This window comes from Neolamprologus multifasciatus, chromosome 11 (genome assembly GCF_963576455.1).
Source record: "Neolamprologus multifasciatus chromosome 11, fNeoMul1.2, whole genome shotgun sequence".
NCBI classification, from domain to species: Eukaryota; Metazoa; Chordata; class Actinopteri; order Cichliformes; family Cichlidae; genus Neolamprologus; species Neolamprologus multifasciatus.
In genome coordinates, this window is record NC_140449.1 from 18,525,900 (window position 1) to 18,553,080 (window position 27,181).

A 27,181-nucleotide genomic window follows, 5' to 3' on the forward strand; every position below is an offset into this window, starting at 1 on the left:
CGCAGTCGCACAGTTTCCATAGCGCTGCACCGTCCTGCTGAGTGAGTTGATTCTTCTACTTCACGTCCTTCGGCTTTCACAAATCCAAGGACACCGGAGGACCGGTGTGCCCGTTTTATCCAACATACGGGAGCTTTAAAGTGATTTGTCGATGTTGTCGTGTTTTTATTATCATGTGACTTTTACTCATAAGAAACACCTGCTTGGCTGACAAAGTTATGATGGGACTTTAGGCGGTGAAAATCGAATGAACTGAAGAAACTTTAATGTTATGGTCGTTGTCGCAAGTAGAAAGGTAAGTAATTATGGGTTAAGACTAGTGTCGTCGTTATTATTATAATTATTATTATTAGTATTGTTATTTTTAACGGGTACAAATGGAGTCAGCTAGATTGATTGCAAATTAAACAGCCGGTTAATCCAGTAAAGCAACCATAAACTGATTGCCAGCTACTCGCTTTAGTTGTTAAGCAAAGCAGAGGCAACAAAACTAGCTGCCAGGAATACAGCCGGATGGCTCTGTTGCTTCTTTTTCAGATTTCTAATACATAGATGAACAAGTCCAGAAATAGTTGACCTTTTATGCTTTTTAAGTTAAACGGATTGCACAATTCATATGCTGTGCTAAGGGTAAGGCTAAAAGGAAAACATGTGATTGCAAGGCCTGTGAAAAAGAAGGGGATGTTAAAGTTTGTGGAAGTCGCTTTAATCAGCTGTTTCCTGCAGGCTTTGCGACTGAGTCCCCCGTTCTTGTTTATTTGCCTTTTTAATTTAGTGGCTGAGAAATTAATGCTGCTTTTATGAAGTTTAAAATGTAAGAAATGTAGTTCGTACTGCTCCTCAGTTACACTTCACTTTACTATCACACTGCAGTGCTTATATATTTATTTTTCAATACATATACACCCTTGAAAGTAAACCAGAGTGGCCGGGTCACTGTAGAACATCTAGCTGCACCTAATACAGTCTCGGTATAGCACCATCTTTCGATGAACAGTCCCTGCCATTATGCTCAACTCATTTTCCTAGCTCATTTCCCCAGCAAATGTGGCCACACTCTGCCTGTACTCTACTTTTATGTGTACTCCAACCTGTCCTTATTCTTCTCTCGCACCATAGATGAACTGCTTCAGTCAGAGGTTCAGACAGACAGCTCCCATGCTTGGCAGCAGCAAAAATGAGCTTGTCCCCTCCAAGCCTCCCAGAAGGAACGGATGGTCGTGGCCCCCTCAAGCCTTCCAGGTGGTTGGGTGGTCGGTGTACAGCTATCTCACCATAGTCAGCTTTGGTATCTATATCCCGCTTCTGCCTCTGCCGTGGAAACATGTGGCCTATACTGTATCCTTAACACACAGCGGGTCTTTCTTATTTGAATATGGAGCAAACATTAGCCTCTGCTGGGTTTTTTTGTCTTTTTTTGTCTGTGCTGCTGAACAGGACAAGGATTTTGTTGTGTGGCATGTCTGTATGGGCTTCAGTCACACCCAGTGTGACACACTTTCTTTTTCTGGCCCAAAAGACATAATCAGTGGCCTTTTTGTAAGCTGTTGAATGCCGCATGATGTCAACCACAAGAACAGTCAATGTCTTCAGTCTTTATTTCTCATGCACAAGACTTGTACAGCAGTTGTTCTCTCATACTAGTCCCACTTAATATTTTTTCACATTAGTGCACATTTATCACACACTGCAATATTCTTTAAGGCCGTTTAAAAAAACAACAAAAAAAACTTCCTTGACTGTTTTGTGCAGCTGATGGGCATAGCATTTATTGTGCACTTATTCGCACACATCGCAGTTCTCACTATAGATCCAGCAGATGACAGCGTGAGGGCCAAGCAGAGCTATTCCACGCCGATGCCTCTCTTTGACCGAACAAAGCAACCGCATGTTATCCACGACCTGCACTGTTATCTTTGTGATGTGAATGTGTATGTATCCTGAGCAGCAGTCTCTAATGTTCATTTGCATTTTCAAATTGGCAGGTACCCTATCACAAATGAGGAAAAACGTTTTTTTTAATAAAGTGTAATGATGTAAAACATTAAATCTTCTTGCAGTGGCCCCAAAGTAAAACACTGTGGTGTTTGCAACAAGTGTGTGGAAGACTTTGATCACCATTGCAAATGGCTTAACACCTGTGTGGGTGGAAGGAACTACCGGTAAGTTGAAGTTTTTGGATTTATGAGCCTTATCGTTGCTGTTCACATGAAGTAAAACTTGCTCTATAAATTCATTGGTTTTCATGCATTACTTTCAGGTACTTCTTCTTGGCACTGTGCTCAGCTACAATAGGCGTCTTTCTACTTATTGTGGTTGTGTTGTTCGTATTTATTCAGCATTACCTCAATCCGTACAGCTTACGGACTGCACCGCAGTTTGCCGGTGAGTGACCTGCAGTATAATCTTACCGAGTCGGTGGAAATTGCAGCACTGAAAGCTGTCCTTTTTGTTCCTTCTTTTCAAAGATGTGTCGGGGAATAGTACCTGGCTGATGTTTTTGCCGTTAGCTCCCATAAAGACGAGTTCAGCTGGTCTCCTAATACTAGCCTTCGTAACAGTCATGCTGAGCACCACCTGCCTACTGCTGCTAAGCCATCTGCTGGGCTTTCACCTTTACCTCTGTAAGTGAATTTTGGAGACATACATGTCATAAGGTTATTTCCCCCTCTTCCAGTGATTAAGCCTCACTATATCCTGTGGTGTTTGCTCCTCACTCTGGTTTATAGATCATAAAGACATAAGCACGTTTGATTATGTTAAGCTGCAGCGGCAAAAAGAAGCAAAGAAAGACGTCGAAGCAGGAAATGGTACTTGTAATGCAAAAACTCATAAGGCTCCACAGGTCAGGCTTCTTTTCTGCCTCTAACTGTTATTCACCTGTTCAGTCTATTGTATTCAGTAGCTTTGTTTTTTTTCTTTTAATAGAACCAAGAGGCCTCAGTTGACTGTGAGCCATCATTGTCACAACGTTCAAGGTAAAATATTTCCTTTCTGTTTTGTAACACTTCTTTTAAAGGTGTTTGTTTTAAAAAATAGTAATACCTCTCTGGCTTTCTTGAAGTTCTTGCAAATTTCATGATAAAGATCCGTTCACCAGCCGGCTTTCGGAGTCCATATGCACAGAGGTAAGCATGTCTGCTTATATCTTCTTTGATTGATTTATGATGGATCTAATTTGTGACGCATTAAAGTGTTTGAGGGTTTGTTTGTGTTTTGTTTTTTTTATAGCTGGAAAACTTTAAGAAATCAGCCGACAAAGAGAACAAATTCCGCTATGGTACAGAAAATCCCAGTGAAAATATAGCAAGTAAGTATTCATCTGTACTCTTTACCAATGAGCTCTTTTATACTTTACAGTTACTTTATACTTTACACTTTTTATAGGTAGGCGTTTTCAATAACTCTTACACAAATAATAGCGCAAATATTTAATCAGCCAATAACATGGCAGCATCTCAGTGCATGTAGACATGGTCAAGACAACCTGCTGAAACATCAGAATTAGGAAGAAAAGTGATCTAAGTGACGCGTAGCATGGTCGTTGAGGAACTGCTGATCTGCTAGGATTTTCGCGCATGACCATTTCTATGTTTTATAAAGGATGGTAAGAAAAAGAGAAAATATCTATTGAGCAGAAGTTCTCTGGTTGAAAATACCTTGTTGATGCCAGAGGTCAGAGGAGAATGGCCAGACTGCTTCAAGCTGATAGAGAGGCATCACAATCTGAAATAATCACTTGTTACAACCAAAGTCTGCAGAAGAGCATCTCTGAATGCATCAAACCTTGAAGCAAATGGGCTCAGGAGAAGACCACACCGGGTGCCTCTCCTGTCAGCTAGAAATAAGAAACTGAGACTATAATTCACATGGGTTCACCAAAATTGGACAATAGAAAGCTGTGAAAACTTTGCTTGGTCTGATGAGTCTCAATTCTGTTGCAACATTCAAATGGTAATGTCAGAGTTTTGCACAGACACCATCAAAATAACCATGAGAGCATGGATCCAACCTACTTGTATCGACAGTTTAGGTTGGTGCTGGTGGTGTAATTGTGTAGGGCAGTGATTTCCAAAGTGTGGGCTGGGGCCACCTAGTGTGCTCCAAAGGTACTTGCAGGTTGGCCGCAGTAATAACAGAAATTCTGAAACTATGGACAGTTTCATATTTATATACATATATTGGAACTGGTAATAGAATGTGGTAAGTTTGTATTATTATTCATTACTCTGACCTACATTTACAGCTCTGGTATTGAGGTTTGTGTCCCAGTGACACACGGGTCACATATTGGCAGTAACACTTTGCATACGGGTTTGCATATGACTGAGTAACATTAGCAGTTTATAGCCAATAGCCTATGTTGTTGATGTTTTGTTTTTGTATTGTTTTTTCAAATTAAGATTTCCATGAAATGCATCACTTTCTCTTGTATTTTGATTAGAGTGAAGATTTAAGATTTTCTTGCTTTTAAGTTGGCCACAGTATTCTTGACTTTGTGAATGGCTGGTGTAGGGGATGTTTCCTTGGCACACTTTGGGCATTTCATCTTTTGATCGCTGCTTACAACAGAAAAATTATTCATGTTACAAAGCTCAAATCATCATCTTAAACCATGTACTCAAATCCAATAGAGCACCTTTGGGATGTGGTGGGACAGGAAGTTCACAATGCAACTGTGTGAATCTGGTACTAGCAAGGTGTACCTAATGAAGTGTCCTATTGAGTGTATGGCAACTTCATTTACAAATATGAAACCCCCGCAAAGTATTAGAAATCTGCAGTATATGCATACTACTTTAGAACTGCAAACAATTATTGGAATTATTGCAGTAAAGTGTACAAGTGTTTATGCTGAGCGTAAATGAAGTGTGTTCTTCTACATTATCAGGTAAGTTTATTAGTATGTATTAGGAAAGACTGTCGGCACATGCAGTTTGTAATGCTTATCTCCTCTGTTTGACAGGGGGAATAGCTTTGAGGGACATCAAAAACTGGAAGCCTGACAATGATGAAGAGTCTCAGAGTGCCACTGTGAAGTCTGTTTGCAGTGTTCCTGGAGTGCAGGACCCTCTAGGCAGCTCAATCATGACTCCCGATGATATTTAAACAAACGGATGTCTGCATGGTGGTGGATCAGAAGATGCTGCTCTCAGAAAATATTTATTTTGACATTATCAAAACAGGAACAGAAAGGTTGGCTATTTACAAGAACAGAGTACTGTGTGGACCTATGCATTTTTATATGACTGCTTTGTTTTTTTTGTATACCAACTGAATAACTTGACCTGTCAGTGGGTTTCATTAATTTTTTAAATAATTTTGTTTGTTTGTTTGTTTGTTTGTTTTCATGACAACAGTTGAATTATTTAAAGCAATGTTTTATCTCACTGACTTAGTTAGCGAGGCAGGTCAGTCTCTGTTCCATTTCAGTTAGACAGATGTATTTTTGCATCTTTTTGAAAACTAAATATATCACGGTGTAGTTTCCTGTTCATTTCACTGATGGTAACATTTGAGAAACTTTCCGTTTTTATCTGCTCACCAAAGAGAGAACCTTATATGGGAAAAATGTTTTGTCTAATTGTGAAGAGTAGAGCAGATAGTGGCCTGAAATAACACTTCAGCTCTCTGTTGCCTTTCTATGAACAACCGATTTTAAAGTTGACGATGTTAAGCACACCCTTTTTTGCTAAATATGACAGTAAAGAATATAAAAACCATGTTTGCTCTATTATTTTGTTTCTTAACTTCCAGTGTCTACATCATTTTACAAAATACAAATATGTATCTGACTATTTGCTTTGTTGACAATATACAGCATGAAAAATAGTCATACAGCTTTGACACACAACTAAAGATGGAGCATTAAGGTAGGACTTTTTGGAATGGGCTACAGTTGAAGTCATACATTTTAATGAATGACAAAGGATGTTGTAGTTGCAAATCCCTTTAGTTTGCCAGCAGGAGGCTCCAGAATTGGAATTAGCAGTTTGTTTGTGTGTGTGTGTTTTTGTTTTGTTTTTTTTAACAATATGACTGTGTGGATGTGTGAGCTTTCCTTTGTTTATTAGGAAATGTGCCATGTACACAGCCAACAGTTTACATATTTAGTGGAGATGGTGCAAGAAACTGGCTCACTTTGCAACAATTGTCAAACATGTGAATGTCATTCTTACAACCACAGCCTTTAGCATTAAATTTCTCATTCTTCGTGTATATACTGGGTCAAACCACAGCTGTACCAGGCCTGCAGCTTGTGTATGCTGCTTTTGAAATCAATCAAAAGTAAGTTTTGGAGCACATTCTCACATACCCTGCACATGACTGCTGCTTGAAGCATTTGCCTGATTTAGTCTGACTTTTTCTCTAAAAAACAAAAAAGCCACTAATCATTATAATGTTCCTTTTGAGGCTTGTTATTGAATTTTTTTTTCCAATTACACGTTTTATTTAAGAATATACAATAAATGGATTGTTGCAGGGAGTTTTAAGTGTACATTGCTTGGATTGTACATATTTTCACCACTAGATGGCTGTAGACACCAGTGTCACCTGGATGGGTGAGCTGGGAATTTGTATCGGTGTTTGCATACCAACTTATAGTGTGTCCTTTTTATTGTCTCTCAGAGAGGACTGTGTGATGTGTCTGGTATAAACAGTTGGCATGCTTAGAGATATCAAGTTAGTTTTTAAGTTTTGTACAATGCAAGATGGGTGGGTGTAAAGGAGTAGTTTACATCAAATATTATGATGTGGCATAGAAGGGGGGGGGGTGAGAGCACACACCTCACATCTGTATAATTTAAGTCTAATTTAAGTGTATAATTAAAATCCTGCACCACTCGGTTACAGTGGTGAGTAAATATAGGTATTTATGATGGTATTGATATGCAATACAACAGCATTAAACTGAAAATGAAGATCAATACTTGCATGTTGCTATATGCCACAAGTGGTGAGGGTCTGTCAAAGTGAAACTAGACGGGCCCAAAACCTTTGAATCCACCCACGCTACTTGCCTGATCTAACGTGACTACAAAAACACCACACTTCCCCTTTTTGTTTATTTTTATTTTACATGAAAAGAGAAATATCATATTAACACCAAAAGTGAAATCTGTTTCATGAACCTGACACCTGCAGTATATTGCCTATATGTGGACTGAAGCTGGCATTTTCTAGTCAACCCAGATTAGGTGGTATTTTTTTTTATGGGTAATACTAGTGTATTACAAGTGTGGCAGGGCAACTCTTATTGCTAAGTCTGATCATAAAGCACTTTCAGTGTGTACTTGTTTTCGCTGTAGCCTACTACTAACCACACACTGGTGCAACTGAAGTAGCTTGAGTTAGACTATTATGTCATCAAGTGATTGCACTCTGTCCAGGCTGCTTTCATCATGATCAGCTATCACTATTCTCTCTTCGTGTGCTTGTAGGCTTGCATGCTTTCTGCTTATATCCTTGTGTTTGAGTTGCATACATCAGACCTTTGTGCCACAGTTGAACCAACCAAGACTAAAGGTTACATAATGTCCATCCACGTCCAGCCGTTATGGGCTACTACTGGTTGTGTAACACATTACAGCCCTGGACATAAGAAGAGTCATATTCATGAGCATTTGTAGACATGCATCCATTCTGAAAAGATTGCTTATTAAAGTCTGACGGGTTTCCCCTTGAGATAATTCCCTCTGGCCATCCTGTGTTTGGACAAAAGCCAAAAATTGTTATTGCTTGTTATTGTTATTGCTTGTTATTGCTACTGTGTGTGACTCATGCATGTCCTTCCAAGGTTCATGGCTACAAACAGCTGATATTATTAATAAAGCTATCATTTCGTACGATCCTCCATCCCTTGTTTACATCTACTATCCCCTCCCCTCAACGCACGAAAAGATGCTGCTGGTTGTTTATCACAGCTCCAGTGTGGTATCGTCGTGCCTAAAACGAGGAGGCGAGGAGGAGGGGGCGGTAAAAAAGAAAAAAAGAAAAGAAAGAAAGAAAAAGAAAAGAGAAAACAGCTCGGCGCACTCGACAGCAGCCAATCAGCAGTCTGGTTTCTCTTCAGCATCTCAGAGGGACTGAACCATCGGGTAGTCTTGATCCCAGGCAACAGGGAGGGAAGATAGTTGAAGGCTCCTCGTCGCTTAATTATGATTTTGTGAAATTCGCGAGGAGCTGGAGGATTACGTCACCAGGTAATTAAAACGATTTGTCGTATTTACTTCATAAAAAATAAAAGATAAAAAAAAAAAAACGTAGTTTGTTTTGACTACACGGTAGACCTGCATGTTTTCACAACCTGGAAAAAATGATTGCCAGCCTACACTGATTCATGTGATTCATATGGGAGTTGTTTGGGTTTTTTTTTTTTTTTTTTTTTTTGCAAGTTTCTGCATGTCTTTCCTTTTTATTTAGAATTTCCTGTAAAAGGATTTATTTTGACACTGCTCGATTTGCGCATACCTGGGCTTTACCTAATGTTACGGACAGGCAGACTCGCAAGGGCTGACAATAACAAACGGATCACGTGGACGTGTGAATCTGGCGTTTGCAAGTTTATGTAACGTTTCGCTCAATAAACGCACTCGGACTCTGTGGTTTAAGCAGCAGCTGCAGCCATGTCCACTGATATAAACAAGAGCTTTCCCCCCCCCCCCCCCCCCCCCTCATCCGTTTATCATTTGAACGCAATGAGAGCGAGAGTGGAAGCTCCTTTAATAAGCACCATTAATGGTTAGAAAAAAAGGGGGGGGGGGAGCTGCTGGGCTACGAGTAGGTAGTTACATAATTAGGCACGGGAGGAAAAAAAAAATCTGTGTCATAATCAGATGCTCAGCTCTGCTTAATTTCAAATGAATACAAGATAATCACATTAATATGTCCAATTGCGACTGTCTGTGGTGGTATTAGGTCGTAGTTTTGAAGGAGTCATTAGTGCATTATTTTGGAAGCAGTGTCACTAAAGCACTGCGCGAACACAATATGTTTAGTTCCTCTCACCTAATGGCGCTGCTGCCATTGGTTGAATTAGGTATGGCTGAGAGGAAAACACAGTCACTGAGTTTGTCCTAGATTTCACTGTGTAGGTTTTTTATTGCACTCGACCAGGAGCCTTTGGGTTCTGTCGCGAACAATTAATCTCACGGTGTAAATCATCTTATTTTGTTTGTGATGAGTCAAATTTAGGTCAGATATGCAAAGTCAGTGGGATTTTATAGACAGTGAATACAAATCTAACTGGAGGATAGCTGGCATTGGTGCGCTCTGCTATATTTTTATGTTTCAGCTGAGACATTTGGTTGCATTTCCACGAAATTAAAAGACTCTAAAATGAAAAGTTATACAACACAGTCTACCCTCCCAAAAATCGTTAACTGTACTCCCTTCAGAATGAATTTTGTTGCTGGCTCAACAGGCCTTTCTCCCCATGAGCCATGTCAGGGACACTTCTGCTGTCTCTGGCATCATGTATCCTGCTCCAATGTGGAGCTGCATAAGGATCCCTGGGCTTTGTTATTACCTCCATTTGCTGCTGCCAACAATAACCACTGCGTCGTGTTTTAAACATCTTATTTTTCTACAGCGTAATGCTTGCCAAGATCTCTGGCTCACAGAGCTGTTCAACTGTTTGGGGTGGCGAGGAATGACAGAGACAGCGTGGTGGTGACCTCAGACCTGGGCTGCGGCATGCTAATGTCATGTCCTCTCTCCTTGTGTGGAAAGTGAGGACTGGGGACTGAACAGACCGGGATATATTTAAGGGGCTGTATTGAACTTTTTTGAAGAAACATGGGGTTGTTAGAACTAAACAAGCGACTTGAGCGTGGGGTGAAGCCCTGAGCAGACACTGGGGTGGTAACAGTTGACTGACATGGTCACATTCCAGAGCAGCTGCCTGGAAAGGATAGGTGATCTAGATAGAAAGCAGATGGGATCCCTCCATGCCCACTCACCATGATGGCACGATGAAGCAGTAGGTTACAGACACTGTCTTTTCTCTCTCTCTCTCTCTCTCTCTCTCTCTCACTCTGACAACAGTGTCATCATTTTGTGACTTAAACACCATCTGCCAAACTAACAGATTAACACCAAATTTTTCTCCCTCTTTTTTTTTTCTTTTTTACTGCCTGCATGTTGTCTGCTGTCTGATCTGCTCCCCTGAGAATGAATAGAATGTTCCACTCGTGGCAATGTATTGTTGCTATGAATAGACGCAGTTCAAAATGGGTCGATTTATAGTTAAAGCACTCATCTGTGCAGTGTATCGCCAGAAGGAGAGTGTATGTAAGCATGCTGTCATCCAGTAACAGATTTGTCTCTGGAGATCTGCCCTTAACCAAACGGCTTCTCATTTGTATGTGGCAAAGTGGGACAAAAAAAATGGCACAAGGCAAATTTGATCTGTAATGGTAATGTTTGTCTATTTTTTTCTGTATCGGGCCAAATCCAAGAAAAGGCAATGAAACAAAGACTTTCAGAGGGCCACATTTCAGTTCATCTCAGTGTGTGTTGTGCTTTATCCCAATGAACTCTGTGCAGTGTTAATTTTATGTATCATTTGAGGAGGCTTGTTGTACTGAGTACTTGGGCACTTAACACTGCTGACAATAAATTCAAGGAGGACAGTGAAAGGATTCCTTTGTTTCTGTTAGATTTAGTCGCTCTCATTAAAGCACAAAGGAAAACACAGTGAGCAGCTAGTGTACTGAAAGGATGTGGATCTCCACAGAGAGTGAGGTATATAATCACAGTACCTCAGTGTCGCTGCTACAGGAAGCAATCGCAGAATTGCTTAGAGTATTATGAATTTTATGTAGATTATGTTATGTCAGTTATTAATTGTATATTGCATTGCAATATAGATAGTAAAAATCTTGTTTCAAAAAGAAATTTTGATAATCAGCAATTCCTTTAAGGAAGTTTTCAAGCTTTTATTTGTTTATTTATTTAATTTTGGAGTGAACATCTTTTATAAAGTCAATATTTTTAGGCTCTAGGAAACAGTGGTGGATATTTATAGACTATCGCCCCTAACCGGTCACGGCAGGTGGCCGCCCCTCCCCGAGCCTGGTTCTGCTGGAGGTTTCGTCCTGTTAAATGGGAGCTTTTCCTTCCCACTGTTGCCAACTACTTGCTCATAGACAGTTGTTTGATGTTGAGGTTTTCTGTGTATTATTGAGTCTTTACTTTACAATCTAACAACAAAGATAAATTCAAATTAAATGTTGAAGTGGTTATATAGCTATTATAATCAGTGTTTATACTACTATTTAGTTGCATGCCTACATGAAGTTATATTAGTTCCATGAAGAGGAACATCATTCATTTGTTACTGTGATGGGCTGCCTAATCTTGAAGAATCCATCTCAACTTATTGAATTAGCTATTAGTCAAATAGTTAAATTCAGATTTTAGGTTATCTGAGTCACAGATATGCTGAAAAATGTTTTCAGCTCCAGCATGTTTTCAGTTTTAATGCTACCTTCATAAACACACACCTGCTTTGTGAGCTTTGATATGTTCTTTTTCTAAAACTTTGTTGCCTATTTTCTGTTTGATATAATCAAAGAACCAGTTGTCTAGGTGATTGTGGGCAGCGTTGTCCTGTTTTCATGTTTCATTCTAAAAAACAGTTTCAACCTGATTTCAGCATGGTTTAAAAGGTTCTTACTTCCCCTTCTAGACATTTTAATGCCTAAAAACTTCAAAGCTGGTATGTCCTGACAGCTCTTGATCTGACTCCCCTTCTGCAATTTTAAATAAAATCCCATTCCACCTCACCCTGGCCTCTCCTTCCTGAAGTATGGACACAGGTTGAAAATGTGAGGGAGTAAGTCTTAAGTCGTAAGGAGTAAAATTACAATCCATTTCTGAAATTCAATTAAATCAAAGTTAAGACTCTTAAATTGAAAATACAATTTGATTTTGAGCAGTAAAGTCATGATAACTTAAAAAATAAATAAATAAAATAGCACTCAGCATTTCCACCACATCCCAACAGTGCTCTGTTGGAGTGTGGAGGTCATTTGAGCACAGCAAACTCATTGTCACGTTCAAGAAACCAAGTTGAACTTCCTGATATGTCACAAAGTTCAAATCTGTGGTCTCTAAATGATACTCACTTGATACTAAGAATCCCAAAGTGTGCCAAGGAAATATCACTTTCTACTAAAACGACCACCAGCTTGATTTGTTAATAAAAGGCAGGGTGGATCCATGTTTTCATGTTGTTTATTCAAAATTCTGACCCAACAGTCTAAACAGTCTAAACAAAATCTGAGGCTCATCAGACCAGGAAACATTTTGCAATCTCATATTATTACATTTTCATGAGCTCATGAGAACTGTACCTCAGTTTCCTGTTCTTAGCTGACAGGTGTTGCACCTGGTGTGGTTTTCTGCTGCTATAGTCCCTCTGCTTCGAGTTTCAGCTCGTTGTGTGTTTAGATGATGACGCTATTCTGAATGCCTGGGTTGTAACCCAGGAATTATTGAACTATTTCTGTCAGCTCACACTAGTCTGGCCATTTTCCTCTCAATATAACCTGACTGATGTCAGGCAATTTCAGCCGATACTTACTGGATATTTCCTCTTTTTCAGACCTTTCTCTGTAAACCTTAGAGATGGCTGTGTGGGAAATCCCAGCAGATCAGCAGTTTCTGAAATACAGAGATCACCTGATCTGGTACCAACAACCATGCCATGTTCAAAGTGACTTAAATCCCTCATTTTCCCCATTCTGATGCTCGTATTGATTTTCAGCACATCTTCTTGACCATGTCTAAAAATGCACAAATATTTATATAGGTGATATGGGTGGTAAATACATTACTTCAGTAAAAATGGTAATGATTTTCTGTTCTCCTTAATGGTGACGAACTTTATTGGTAATCCATTGAGACTTCAGCAACCTCAATAACTCAGTCTCAATTGTCTTGGCTGGCGATCTCGATGACATATGACTACAGAAGCCCCTGCCATCAATAGTGGTACTCTGCGATGTCACCATGTGCATGCGTGAAGAAATGGCATGGGTCAGACAGAGAAGCCACTTGCCTTGGACAATGGGTTCCCAGTGTCTATAGCTGTGAATGCTATTATTCAAACACATTAATAATCTCTTTTTCCTCACAAAGATTCAACGTTCTGATTATAATGGCTTTATGCAGTGTCAGTCTTTTAACTTTTGTACGTATTCAAGCATCGACCGTCCTTAGCTAGGCCCCGTTTGTGATTGTTAGCTACAGGATTGTGGAAACAAAGCCCTTCATATTGCCACTGCCACTGGGGGAGCGTAAAAGCACTTCATTGGTGACTCGAGGGAGCTGCTTAAACTTTGTTAGCCAGAGCAGACGGTTCGAACCGCAGGACGCAGCATCCCGCTCTGGTTTGGTTCTCGTTTGTATCTTTTTAAAACCGACGTGAGTACAACTTCTGGCAAATTGTTGTAGAGAGTTTGTTTGGGTGTACTTTGCAATGGCAGCACTGTTTCTTTAAGGATGCTGAGCAGAGTATGGGAACAGCTGAAAGGTGAGCAGAAATGCATCATCCAAACATAACGCAGGGTTTTGTTATATTTATAGAATGAAAAAAAAAGGTTAAATTACTTTTTTATTTTTGTCACTCCTTTGTATGTTTATGTAAAGCTGACTTGAGAAGAAGAATTTGCTGCTGATACATATCCAAATCTGGCCGATGTGTTAGGAGAGACGTGATGTGTGTCCTCACAGACTGTAGAAAGCAGCAAGAAATTTGTTTTTACTGATTATAAGAAGGATTTTGACCTTGTATTAGTAGTATGAGCACCACTTTCAGTTTTTATGCTGCTGGGTTAATTGGTTTAATTAAATTTCTCTCCCTCTTACCCCTCCCTGACACTCACATCTGTACACACCCATAACATTAATCACTTTCATTCTGATCTCTCCCACAGCACAAAGAGAAAAGAAAAGTTGGCTAATCAAGACACTGCACAGAGGGAACCAAATTCCTGCACAAACATGGCAGACCAGAAGTAAGTAGTTTTAGCTGTAGTATATGACACTATAGGTGATTTGTGTGACACTGAATTCCAGAGATCTATTTATAACTCTCACTTCTCTACCAGAACCATTATGTCTGCCTATTCACAGGCAGTGTGAGCACTTTTTTAAACTGCACTTTATCTTAGAACAGATTTATTTTTCCAGAAAATCCTCCTCTTCCTTTCTGGTATCCATGTTTAGGCTGTACGTTTCTTTCCTCTCTTATCCAATGATTGTGATCAAATCCATGAGCTTTTCTTGTAAATGGAAAATATTACAGGGAATTATTTATGTTTCTTGATGCACAGCCAAAACCTCACATGCTGCAGGGGCTGCTTTTTCCCAACTCACTTAATTTCTTATTCTTTTACAGACCTCCTCTGTTGTGACTATTCACAAGTCTGCTTAGAAAAGAATAACTTCAATGCATGTACACTTGATCTCAGTAGCAGTAAACTTCCTTTTATACTTCTGACATCACATGGATAACTTGATTATTTGCTATTTTACCTTCCAGAGACAACATAGATGATTTTAAAGTCCAGACAGCTAAGCACCCCAATATGACTTCGGTCCCATTACGGCCGCATAGTGAACACTCTAAAGACCGGGCATCCAAGAGGCTTTCGACCGAGTCCAATGGGACTAGCGACGGTGGTGTCGGGTCATCTACACCGGTGGAGATTACTGCTTTGGAAGAATCATTTCGACGCTTCGCCATCCACGGCGACACTCGTGCAACCGGCAAGGAGATGCACGGCAAGAACTGGTCCAAGCTCTGCAAGGACTGCGGCGTGATTGACGGCAAGAACATCACCCTCACTGACGTGGACATCGTCTTCAGCAAAGTCAAGTAAGAAAGACACGGACATTATTGCACACTAAGGATACAATTTCAGTTTGGATTAGTAGAAAGTCTTTTCCATCATATTTGGGTTTTACCTTCCAATTTGCAATTAATTGTTTAAATCACTAAGCTGTTGTGTCGCGACAGAAGCGCATATTTTATTTATTGCATTTGTCATTTCGTAGATGATTGTTGGTAGAGAATTGCAAACATTTAGAATTGTGGTTCAAAGAACATAAAACTGAAAACTATTTTGTGTCTGTTTCAGAACAGTTCAAAGAACTAAATTGTTTTTAGCAGGCATCAACCTTATTGTTCAGTAACTATGAACACATGAAGGGCATCTAGCTATTATTAAACTAAACTTTAGTCATTAATAAGTAAGTCAGTCACGATCATCAGTTTATAAAGCCATCAAAATATCATAAACAACTCCAAGGCTCAGTTTAGCAGTTTCTGAATTTCATGTTACATTTCAGAACATGCTGTTCTTTCTTTTATTAAGGAGACTTGTAGTATTCGGTTGGTCAGAAACAGCAGCTAGAACAAAATGCCAGGATGGCTCATCTTAATATTCCTCAGGCTGGGCTGATTCACCCTTTACTGTGACCTCAATATTATTTCGCCATGGGAGTGAAAAAAAAAAAAGTCATCTGCACAGCTGCGCCCATGTTTACCAAATGCACCGAAAATCCGGATGCTGTCTAGGCTGGTAACACTTTTAAGGTGAGCGTACATATGATCCACGCCACATTAAAAATGAATATTGTTCCAGTGTTGTTCACACACAATACGGGACTTGTGTGCAGTAGCACAGAGTAAAGCTGATGTAAGGAGCGGGGTTTTTACAGCATTGGTTTGTGCGACCGTGCACATGGTTATTTTGGAGTTTTCATTCATATACAGAGAGGCTTTGAACTTGTTTCATCCTGGTTGAATGATCTGAATAAGGATTATTACGCAAGACGGCACCAGAATTGCAGAGTACGGCTAGGAGCCGCACTTCATTGTGTCTACAAGAATGGAGAGAAAAAAGATCTACTCGGGAATCTCACGTTGATTTAGCAGATTTTCCATCTTCTACCTGCATACAACTGTAGTCCAATCTAAGTCATTTTTCATACACATATACTGGAAGAGATTCCAAGATTATACAGAAATAGATTGTTAAACACATGGATGGATATTGAAATGCACCTATCGCTCTCTTAGTCTGTCCACTTCACAAAGTTGTCTAAAGATGGAAATGGGAGGGTGGAAAAAATGGATAATTCTGTCAAATTTCAGGTAGACTTAGTCCAAAACAATATTTTCTTTGAGCACGAGCACAGCAGCGAGAATAATGGCGAATCAGTCATAATACATTCAATGCATTTAAGAGTTAAAAACGCATTAATAAAATATTCCTTCCTATTTCAGCTGTCTGTTTATACAACAAACAGAAGAATCGTTTTTCTGAGCCAACCACATCGACACCTTTGCTGCTGGCATGGCAATTTGTGTTTACATTTACAAATATTTTTCTTGATAGAATGAACTTAGACTGTGAGTCTTGTTTACATCCAGCTCTACTTGTGAGCAGTATTTTGAAGTGTGCAAATAATATGATGGCCCAAATTTTAAGGAACAAAGTATGCCCAATGGCTTTTTGCACATTTTTCTTACCAGTAATTCTGTGTAGTCTCATTAGGTCTCTGGATATGTGTGTGTTTGGTGTGTGAATTTACAGGTGCCGTCATCTGATTCCCTCGGGTTCTAATCCCAGGTGGTGCAGCAGGCAATTCTTTCAAGACTCACAGCTCTGGAGTGTGATCCAGAAAATATTACTGTAAAATGTGAAAAAAAAAAACCCATGTGGTGTTTGTATACCTAGGCGTCACCGACAGTATAAACAGAGATACAGTTCTGGGGGAAGGGCCCTTTTTCATGTAGTTTCTGACTCCAGGCACAGCTGAGTGGGCTGGCATTGCAAGAGATGCAGATCATCACTTTCCTTTTAATCAGTGTTGGAGAATGCATGCAAAAAAAATTAAAGATCTTAATGAGGACTGGCAAATCACAGTATGGCTCAGTGACTCATTATTTATTCTGGATTTGGAGGTCTGCTGCACCACATTAGGTCTCTGCTATGCTATGCGCCTGCTTGGAACCAGAATGCTACAACATAATCTGAGATAGATTCATTAATTTGTAACGACATCTTATTTCCAGGGCTTTGGTTGTATTTCCCATAGCCTGTATATAAAAGATGGGTATAGCCACCAAGTCAGAGAGTAGTTTCTAAATGTTTTGAGGCCTCGATCATTCTTGCATTATGTTTTGTGTTTTTTAAAGCGAGGGATGGGACTATATTGGGATAAAGTTTGTAGTATTTTTATGTTTGTGTAGATACTAAACTACCCAGAGTAAAGAATTTTGCAGATGCAACTCACGGCACATAGCTTGATGTGCTATGTGTAGATCAAATACTGATTGACTGAAAAGTACGTCTGAACATGAAAGATAGTGAAAGCAGCTTTTTGTTTTTAGGCCTTTTTGTCTTTATTAGATGAAGAGATGAGATAAAGTGGGGAGAGAGAAGCAAGCGCTTCGTGTTGGAGTCGAACCTGGGCTACTGCATTTAGCCCTGCAGCATATGGTTGCTTGTACCTAAAAAGGGGTTCATCACAAAGAGGTAGAAGCATTAAAAAAAAAAAAGAAAGACCAGTAAAGCAACATGAGAAGCACGTTTTGAATTCAACACTGTGTTTGTGTTGAACACACTGTGGTTAACTTTGGTCTTTTTCGTGGCTGGCTGAAGGACGGGCAACAGCAGAAGCAAGAGTAACGTACAGACAGGTTGTTTCCAAAGACTCTATTCAAAAGGCTGACATAGCTACCGTGACATCATCCATAGGCATCTGATAAGCCTTGAGATAAGTGGTTCTCGTTTTCATAAAAGAGGATGTGAGGTGCAGTTCTGACTGTGAAACTGCTCATGCATTTCCTAACAACTTGTCAGTCGCAATTCATTAGCCAATGAACATGCCACCGATAACCCTCCCTTTTGATACATAGTATAACCAAGATTTACAAAACAGACTTAATTTTTATCAAGTGGCTCAGACCATAAACCCAGCAGGGAAGTATTTATAGAGATCAAGTCAGAGAGACATTTTTCGCATAGGACTGGAAGTCTTTTTGCAACCACAGCTATCGCCATGTGGTGTCCTTCAGATAAGAATGCAGGTTTAAGGCAACTTACATTGGTTGCATTGTGCAAGCATTGGTTTATAACAAACAGACAGTTGTTATAAAGGGAGACTTGGCTATAGAGTTAAAAACTGCGTTTTCACAAGTCTGTAACCACAGTTAGCCAGTTTGGCATTTTCACACTGAAGCCTAAGGGGTTTGACTTACTGTTGGAGCCAGCCTCAAGTGGCCTTTACAAAAAAATTGGCGCAGATGTTGAATTCATGTTTCATCCCTGGAAGTCACTGCTTGGTTTCCTTATTAGTGAATGTGATCATGGGTAATACATTCAGTCCATATGCATCATATATTCCAAATGGCTGATATATGTCAACAGACAGCAGGTCAACTATCAGTGTCCCTGCCAAAAATAAGTTATAATGACCCTCTGACTTGTGTCCTTTTCAACCTCATGACAGCCTCGTTAGTTTCTCATCTTCTGTTTATTTGCACAGATTAGCCTTTTGTATTCTGTGAGGAACTGAACCGGTCAGTGTGGGGAGGTCTGCAGAGAGGAAACACAGCTATGTTCCTTGCACAGGAATGGCAGTTTAAAAGTCCAGTTTCCCCTCTGACAATAGACAGCATGGAACATACTCGGGGGGAATGAAGCTCCCAAATGTTCAACACTAATGGATTGCCCAAACAAAACCAGTCACTGAACAAGTGAAATTAATAATAAACCAAAACATCTCTGTTTACTGTAGCTTGTTTCTATGGCAGCAGGTTGCCAGGGGAGACTGTGTGCTTTATAGGCTGTTGTTTAGGTGTTTAAGTTTATCACCACAGTGATAGCAGTTTGTGTTTGTGTTACTATGAACTTTTCACATGGAAGTTAAAAATGGCAAATGGCCATTTAAACAAGTGGAGCACTTTCAGATGGAGAAAAATTGACGTGATGCAGGATTTTTAGTTCATAAAAGTGGTTTGATCCTCAGATAAACGAGAAGTCAACACTCTTCCAGATACATGGCTGAACTTAGCAGACAGCTACAGTCAAATACATTTGGGTCTAAGTGCGTGAGCCGAACACATTATGATGGATGATTTTAAGAGACGGCCTCAAATGCGAGCTATGCGAGTTGCTAAGGCGACACATAAGTACTGAGACACACTGGGAGACGTGAAAGTTTTCCCATTGTTTATCTCAATAGGATACCATCTCCATGCTGTCTTACATCTGCCACATTAAAGTGATCACACATGGCTGAGTGTAGACTGTGGACTGTCATCTTAACCTCAAACTGCTCTGAAACGCATTAGTACTTGGTACTATGGAGGACCTAAATTCTCAAAATTGCAAAACAAAAAGTCAATAAAAAAATGACCATGCACCAGGAAAAATAAAAGTCAATGTAAGTATTTGTTTTTAAAAAAAGCATTAAAAAGTTTAATATTTTCATTTATCTGCTTTTATATTAATTTCCCAATTAGCTTACTTTCTTGTTTAACACTATTTAACACTATTCACTATTTTCAGCTAGACTGGCTCATTTCACCTGACTTGTAACAGTTTCTGTTGCAAGTCTTTGAATGACCGATCAAAAGGACCAAAGGTGAATCAACAACACTGTGACTGATAGCTCCTTTATTACCATACTGAAGCAAAATATGCCAAGGGGAATAGCAAAATAAAATAATGAATAAATGGGAAAATGCAAAACTAAAATACTACAGGTATTTTAGACCTAGCAGGTCTTAACATGAGGTAAAAATACAGCCTCAAATGAACTATAAAACATGACATATCTCATTGTGTCATTATTTATTTAAGAAAGGGCCAGGATGGATGCAAGTGTTTGAAACTCTACACCCTCCCTGCTTTCATAAGAATTAAAAGAGTAAGGTGCTGGTAATCAAATGCACTTGATAACAGATCATGAGCAAGTATGACCACCTCCATAAAAGCAGAAGTTTGTTGTTCTGGTGCATTCAAATGTGTTACCACAATGCCAAGGAGGAATGCACAGCTTAGGTTTGTAAAAATGGATCTGGACAAACTGTCTGGCCCAAGGTGGAAATCTTTGGCCGTAATTCACAGCGCCAAACTAAACACAGCACATCAGCACAAATACCTCATACCACTTGCTACCATACTTTTAGATGGGTTTAATTTTGGGCTTAATTTTTCAGTTGTGGGCTCTGTGCCACTGTGCAGTCAATGAGTGGACCATGAAATCATCTGTAAAATAAACTAATCTAGAGGTAAATGTGCAGCCATCTGTCTGACAGCTAAAGTTTAGCAGAAACTAGGTCATGCAAAGGGACAATGTTCCTAACCACACTAGCAAATCTACAAGAGACTGGCTGAAAAAGTCAAATGCCAGACTTTCAACCCAATTGAAATGTGGTGGGACCTTGAGAGAGCTGTATAACAAATGCCCGCAAACGTCAATAAAGTGAAGCAACATTGTCAAGAGAAGTTCCTTCACAACGATGTGAGAGACTGATAATGTCACACAGAAAAACGATTACTTCACATTGCTTTTCCTAAAGGTGGTTTTACAAGATATTAAAGCCTGGGGTGTGTACTTGCTTGCTTTGATGTTTTGGCTTAGGTTTTGTTAATTCAATAATGATTTGGTGTAATACATCATGTAGTGCTGTAAATCTTCAGTGTATTTAGGGTATTTACCTAATTTTAAGACCTGGTAAGGACTAGATCATCTTTTTCCTATGACTATACTTTTCGGGGTTAGGTAATATACTATAAAGGTGTTGAAACTCCTACTTAAATATCCATTCTTTCCTCCTATATTACAGGAAGAAATCCAGTCGCACCATCATATTCGATGAGTTCAAGGTTGCGCTTGGAGAACTGGCCAGGAAGAAGTATAAAGACAAGACTGGAGAGGAGGCTGAGGCAGAGGTGTTCCAGCTGATCGAGGGGAAGTCACCGGTCATTTCAGGAGTCACAGTAAGATTTGATCAGAAAGATTCACAAGTTTCCTTTTTCGGCAGTAAAAACTCAAACTTTCTTTGTAAACTTCTTCACAGAGAGCCGTCGCGTCCCCAACAGTCAGTCGTCTTACGGACACCACCAAGTTTACAGGGTCGCACAAGGAGCGTTTTGACAAAACCGGCCGCGGCAAGGGTAAGGCGGGACGAGTAGACATAGTTGACACTTCTGGATACGTTTCGGGATACAAGCATCAAGGGTCGTATGAAAAGAAGGTGACCAAACCCACCGCGGGCAGACCCATGTGAGGGCGAAGACAAGGAAATAAACATTTGATCAACTACTAGGATGATTTTCTATTAAACAATTACTCATAGAAAGCACAAAAGCATAGGATTTCATATTTTTTCCCCATCCATCTATTTTATGTGTGTGTGTGTGTGTGAGAGCGAGCAAGAGAGAGAGATGTTTTTGAGTTCCTCTCTTCGTGAAGTGTGAGAACTGGAAAACTGTTTACATCTATTTTTACAAATTCATCACCAGCTGGTACATTCCTGTCTGATAGCAAGTTACTGCCAAACACTGAAGAGAACAAATGAGAGAAACTGCTTTGCTATGACTATTTAGGCTTTGTTGTTATGATAGGGCCTTGTATTTATTGAGCACAATGAGCAACATGCCAAGAAAAACAAAAGTGGGACAACAGTTTGGTGAATATACATTTGCACTTTTTAATAGAAACATTTGTTCCCATGTTTAGCTGGTTACACGGTTTAGCTTGCCATTTCAAAGATAATTGGCACAGGTTTTTGACAGAGATCATTGATTTTTCCCTTTCAAAACCTTAAATTCATTCAGATTTCAGTGTTGTCTGTTTGCCATCTGCACTTAGTAACTGTTTCGTCTTCATGAAATCTGCTGTTTGTTATTTTATGAGCGCACACTTGTCTTTTCAGTAATCTGCCTTTAGTTCGAACCAAGAAAATAGTTTTTTGGGGAGATTTTTTAGTGAAAGTTAGTCACCCCTCTCAGACTAAATATTTGTGACCTTTATCATACCTTCTTGCTTTTGTAAATACATATAAAAACAAAACAAAAGCTCTCCCATGCAGAATTTAATGAGCTTACTTAAAGCTCTTAAACAAAACCTAAAAGGACTTCCCTGTTTTTCCCCCGTTAGTCTTTATCTAGCTTTATCATACCATATTTTATTAAATTATACACAAACTGTTTTGCTAACATGCATTTTAAGTAATAAATTGGTAAAGAGAAAGCTCTAACCACAGATGAGATGAGCCTAACTGTACAAGATTGTATTTTTAACATTTTACTTCCTGATCAGATTTCTATACAGTAGTTCTAATATATTTGTGGTAAGATTGTGTATATTCTAAAAAGGTTATAGCCACATTAATTTAAGACACTGGCTTCAAGTTTTATTTTCTATTTGTATTATGTATTGCTGTACTTTGTGCATGTTATGTATATTGCATTTGATTCAGAAGCATATAGATGACGGTAGGAGTCTGTCATATCTTATTGCAACTGCTGTGCCTGGTGTAAGAAGAGACTACTGGGTGTACAACATTGTGTTGTTAAAAAAAAAAAAGTAATGAAATTGTGAGACGACAAAATCTTGTATTGTTTGAAATCAATATGTATGAACCTGTACGTGTACAAAGTCAGCTAATGCTCTAATATTTGTTGATAAAAATCTCCTAATGCAGCGGTCTCCAACCTTTTTTACGCCACGGACTGGTTTGTGCCCGACAATATTTTCACGGACCGGTCTTTAAGGTGTCGCGGATAAATGCAACAAAATAAAACTAGTACCGGTACCAAAAAAAAGAAGATTTATTCATAACACACGTGAAAAGACCCAGGAAAACAGAGTTAACAAAAAAAATGATAAAATAACGCTAAAAACCGATATAAACCCTGAAAACCATACATTTCACACCCGAGTCTCACTCTCGCGGCCCGGCACCAAATGACTCATGGACTGGTACCGGTCTGTGGCCCGGGGGTTGGGGACCGCTGTCCTAATGCGTGCCGTCATCCAAGGCACAGATTTAACTGAAGAAAAAACAAACAAACACAGGGATTTTAATGTTTCCTTACACACTGTATCAGAAAAAGGGAAAATTGCAAACGAGTGTTATACTTTTGTAGAATATTTTTCCAGCAGAATGACAGATTCATGTCACACACTACTTGTAGCCTCAGCTGATGAAGACTCATGCATCAAGTGCAAAACTAGCAGCTATCAGTGTGTTTTTGTAGCTTGAGTATGATCTGTTTTCTGTGCTTAATGCCAAATACTGTGCACCTTTTAATGTGGAGAAACAATATTGTCTTTTTTTCCTTCAAATAACTTGTAATGTACTATTATGCCCCAGTGCATGCAGTGTGTTTTCTGTTTGTTTTTTTGTTCTTGTTCTTTAGATCTCTTAAAGTGTGTTCATGATTTGTAGTGCATTATTGAAAATTAAAAAAAAGAAAGAAAAGAAAACATGCAGGCACACCCTGGAACCTCTGCTGAGTAGGTTTTGGAGTGTCTGTTGAAACAGTAGTTATGTTCTTGCTTTCTTTTTTTTTGGAGTTTACTCCCTGCAAGCAGTACCAACCAGCGATCTGTAACATTCATATAAAAACAAAAAAGAAGACATTCAGTTTGTGTAGCATCCAAACCTCTAACCTGGTTTGCCAGGGCTTGATTTAGTGTTAGCGAGAGGAAAGTGCATGTCTGCCTGCGCATCTCTCCAGCCCGAAGGCAGAGGTATAAATAAAGTCACAGTGCAGCTGGAATCTAGATGCATTCATTCCACTGCGGCGTGCAAAGCAGATGGAGACTGACCTACAAACAGAAAAAACACTAAAAAAGGAGCCAAAAGAGAGACGATCCCGCCACAGATCCAGGAAATGCATTATGACCTTTTCACTAACACCCCCCCAGAAAATCATTTGTTAATATAACAGCCCTGTCACACACTCATACACAAAGCTTCCTGAATGAATGGCCTTTCCCCGTTACTGTTTACATCGAGTAAATGCAGCTTATGCACATATTTTAAATAATAGAAAAATTTATAAAAAAGGTATAGCACTTACTACAATTTTGCAGCAATCTGCAGTAATTTTAAAAATAAAATAATTTAAGCAGTTTATATTTGCTGGCACATGCTAATATGACGGTCGGCATAGTCCTGCTTTGATATTTTTATCCTGGCGTGCATCTCTTTGTTCAAATTCTGCATTAATGTTCCCCACTTCCCTTCAGCTCTGCTAACAAGCATTCATTTGTAGCCACCAGAGACCTGCAGAACACAAACACAGGCACATTTAAATCACAAAACCAACCAACAAGGGGGTGAGTTGAGATTGAGATTACATCAGTTTACTCACACTGAGCGTGTAGGTACAACAAAATCAACTGTCAGCACTAATACAACACTATCTTCTTACCTGTGGCTTTCTTGCAGCATATCTGAAAGTTCTTTGACTTTCTCAGCTTCCTGCACTTTCTTCCTCAGCCCCTCGATCTCTTTCTTCAGTTCCTCTACTTCGGCCTGAGCTTCTAAACACAAACTGGGACACTTAGTAGGGAAAGCAGCACGTTCGCTTATGTCACAGTGGCAAGTACACCCACCTCTGATCTGAGACACATGTGAGCTTTTCATCATAGACTTCAGATATTGGCGTTCTAACTTGATGAGCTGCTTCTGCAGAGCAACGTTTTCCTCTAAAACGACCCTCAGCTGCTCGTTCAGTTTGCCCTGTGTTAGAGTGAACACTGTGAATAAAGTTTACTCTTATGGTTCTCTAAAGCTTGGTGTTGTGTTTGAGCGGTGGATCAACTCACCACCGCTCTCCGAGCTTCCTCCAGCTGAGCGGAGAGATTGTGCACTTCAGTTTTGTGCTCTTCCTCTCGTGCTGCCGCTTGAAAGCGAAGCGCATCAGCTTCCCGCCGTAAGGTCCTGACCTCAGTTTCCCGACTGGAAATATCGCTTTCCATCATGGAGAGGATCTGGACTGCCTGAGCTGAGGCCAAAATAGAGATGATAGGAAGACATTTGTTATCTCAGGCTTCTGTAATCAGATAGCGCATTCCTCCAAACCAAAAGTCCAAACTTACACAGGAAGTTGTTGTTTTGATGCAGTGACCTCTCCCCTGTCCAGTGTTTGTCCACGAGGTTGAGGAGCATCTCCAGGGGTTTCCTATAACTACCCTGGGAAGAGAGTTCAGAGATTCCATGAATAGATGTGCAAAGGAAAACCCTGTAGATGAATGAGGAATGATTCACGATGTCATTTGCAAATCAGTAAGAGGACCAAAATAGCTGCCAACCTTTTTTTTCTTCTCAGCTTGCACAGGCTGGCTGGAGCTCCCGTCTGTTTTGTTGAAGCTGGAGTAGGTTAGTCGTGGAGGATGCAAGATGGGGTTAAAAGGGTCAGACAGATTCAAACCAGGACGTCGTGGACTGGGAGGCCGGATATTAATAAATGAGGAACTGTGACGGAGGCTTTCATCTGGGAAAAATTAAAAAATGTGGAATGAATAAAGAAATCATAACTCAGGGATTTTGTTAAACATAAATTTATTTCCTACCTGGATTTGGGGTAAAATGCCCTTTAGCTGGATGTCTGGTTTGTTTGGGAGACTCCTTTTGCTTTGGGTTTCCATGAGCAGGTCTACGTTGCTCTATGTAGGGGCCAAAGGACACTTTTGGTCTTTCAGGCACTTTTATTGAGGTGCAGCTTTTTTGATGAGACAGATCTTTCATCTGTGACCCTTTGGACTCACTGTTATCTGACGAGTTACATGTGGCACACACACATAAAAAGAATCCCAGTGATATTAATCGACCTTTGACAAGCACGTTGTGTTAAAAAAAAAAAAAACACAGGAAAAGACTTATGTCGCCACCTAGTGGTGATTATACACACTGTCATCAACTGAGGAAATTGCACTGGACAAACATACTGTGACTTAGTGGCCTCTTAGTGAACTGTCTTGTTTTCATCATGCTCTTAATAATGTTCACACTTACATTTTTATAACCACAACGTTGTTTTCATAATTGCTTACCGATAATGATTTCTTACCTTCAAAGAAAGCTTTATTCTCACAATAATTCTTCTGCAATCTCAATTCTAATAAGATACTGACATAGAAAGAAACTGCACTCTCCTAAACTAGAAAAATAGGCTTACCAGTTTTAGTGAGTGGATACCTGAGGATGGATTTAGCAGTTTCCTAAAAATAAGAACAGAGCTACTTCATAATGAACTTTTATACTGTTAATGTTGTTTAATCTGTAGTAACAATAAAAGCACCTGTTTGGGAGTTGAGCTCCTCTGTTCTCTAAAATCTTCAGAGACTTTCTCTTTGAAACCTGAAACAGTGGATGGTTTGGATTTATCAGAAGTTAAAACAAAGAAACCTGAATTAGTCAGGTTTGATTTTGATTTTTGGAGTTTGACATCTTACCATCGGCCTCCTTGTGAAATGAGTCAGAGACAGCTTCACTTTGCTCTCCATCATTTGTGGCAACAAAGTTCAGCTCAATATCACGAGTGTCGGTCAGGACAGAAAGGCTCTTGGTTAAGCGGTCAGTTAAAGCTGGTCTGCGATCACTGCTTCTGAAAAACCACAAATGACACAGCAAATGGTACCGCTCGAGCAACTGAGGTTGAGAAGACTCATCTCGCTGCATTTTCATGTGCTCCACCAGCCCGAAGATGCATAAAACTGCAACAAATTTTTTAAATCTACTTATGATTCTGATTCATAAAACTGTCAATGTGGGCACACATTTCTGTTTCTATTTTTCTGCCAATTCAACATATGTATCCACAAAACCTCATCATTAAAAATGAAAAGGATCACTTTATAGCAATGTTTTCTCAAGCCTTACTTAATCTCCTTACTATCATTTCTCGGTAGCTGCCTGTGCTCCTGGTCTGAAGAAATTCTTGTTTTATGAACAACAGCATACACTCAATGGACACTGTATTAGGTACACCTTTTCAACTGCTTGTTAATGTAAATATCGAACCAGCTGTTAACATGGCCGCAACTCACTCATGCTCAAAAAAGCTCAAATAATCTCAATCTGGTCGTGACAGTGACTTCACTGTATTGAAATGGCCTCCACAACCACCAGATC

General features: G+C 39.6%; 3 protein-coding genes across 10 annotated transcripts in view; 2 read left to right on the forward strand and 1 right to left on the reverse strand.

Moving 5' to 3' along the window:
• Positions 1 to 8,204, forward strand: zdhhc11 (zDHHC palmitoyltransferase 11). Of its 2 annotated transcripts, none has more exons than XM_085176225.1 (11): positions 1 to 295; positions 1,120 to 1,338; positions 1,753 to 1,931; positions 2,061 to 2,162; positions 2,261 to 2,385; positions 2,469 to 2,624; positions 2,730 to 2,845; positions 2,929 to 2,978; positions 3,065 to 3,128; positions 3,232 to 3,310; positions 4,967 to 8,204. In XM_085176225.1, the coding sequence occupies exons 1-11, from the start codon at positions 272 to 274 to the stop codon at positions 5,107 to 5,109; spliced, it is 1,257 nt and encodes a 418-aa protein (XP_085032351.1). In that variant the 5' UTR covers positions 1 to 271; the 3' UTR covers positions 5,110 to 8,204. The 2 variants fall into 2 exon arrangements, with proteins under 2 accessions (XP_085032351.1, XP_085032349.1); XM_085176223.1 differs by lacking the exon at positions 1 to 295 and adding an exon at positions 431 to 630.
• Positions 8,089 to 23,523, forward strand: tppp (tubulin polymerization promoting protein). Of its 3 annotated transcripts, none has more exons than XM_085176228.1 (5): positions 8,089 to 8,204; positions 13,944 to 14,024; positions 14,552 to 14,887; positions 20,876 to 21,029; positions 21,110 to 23,523. In XM_085176228.1, exons 2-5 carry the CDS (start codon positions 14,011 to 14,013, stop codon positions 21,317 to 21,319), a joined length of 714 nt encoding a protein of 237 aa, XP_085032354.1. In that variant the 5' UTR covers positions 8,089 to 8,204; positions 13,944 to 14,010; the 3' UTR covers positions 21,320 to 23,523. The 3 variants fall into 3 exon arrangements, with proteins under 3 accessions (XP_085032354.1, XP_085032355.1, XP_085032353.1); XM_085176229.1 differs by lacking the exon at positions 8,089 to 8,204 and adding an exon at positions 10,945 to 13,431; XM_085176227.1 differs by lacking the exon at positions 8,089 to 8,204 and adding an exon at positions 13,432 to 13,540.
• Positions 22,611 to 27,181, reverse strand: part of cep72 (centrosomal protein 72) — a 6,254-nt gene continuing 1,683 nt past the window's right edge. For 3 of the 5 annotated variants that reach the window (XM_085176218.1, XM_085176222.1, XM_085176221.1), the window contains 9 exons: positions 26,503 to 26,654; positions 26,349 to 26,407; positions 26,226 to 26,268; positions 25,621 to 25,821; positions 25,360 to 25,541; positions 25,147 to 25,240; positions 24,874 to 25,052; positions 24,477 to 24,787; positions 22,611 to 24,328 (listed from right to left, as the gene is read on the reverse strand). In XM_085176218.1, coding sequence (XP_085032344.1) covers positions 24,268 to 24,328; positions 24,477 to 24,787; positions 24,874 to 25,052; positions 25,147 to 25,240; positions 25,360 to 25,541; positions 25,621 to 25,821; positions 26,226 to 26,268; positions 26,349 to 26,407; positions 26,503 to 26,654 — 1,282 coding nt within the window. In that variant the 3' untranslated portion in view covers positions 22,611 to 24,267. The remainder of the gene's footprint in view (positions 24,329 to 24,476; positions 24,788 to 24,873; positions 25,053 to 25,146; positions 25,241 to 25,359; positions 25,542 to 25,620; positions 25,822 to 26,225; positions 26,269 to 26,348; positions 26,408 to 26,502; positions 26,655 to 27,181) is intronic. The other 2 variants (XM_085176219.1, XM_085176220.1) reach the window with 2 other exon arrangements.

Bases quoted from the DNA above. Each gene is read 5' to 3' on its own strand.
- zdhhc11 (XM_085176223.1), top strand. From the start codon at position 583: ATGCTTTTTAAGTTAAACGGATTGCACAATTCATATGCTGTGCTAAGG. The intron at 2,979-3,064 runs GTAAAATATTTC...GCTTTCTTGAAG, and splicing joins TCATTGTCACAACGTTCAAG to TTCTTGCAAATTTCATGATA. The intron at 3,129-3,231 runs GTAAGCATGTCT...TTTTTTTTATAG, and splicing joins CGGAGTCCATATGCACAGAG to CTGGAAAACTTTAAGAAATC.
- tppp (XM_085176227.1), top strand. The intron at 14,025-14,551 runs GTAAGTAGTTTT...TTTACCTTCCAG, and splicing joins ACAAACATGGCAGACCAGAA to AGACAACATAGATGATTTTA. The intron at 14,888-20,875 runs GTAAGAAAGACA...CCTATATTACAG, and splicing joins ATCGTCTTCAGCAAAGTCAA to GAAGAAATCCAGTCGCACCA.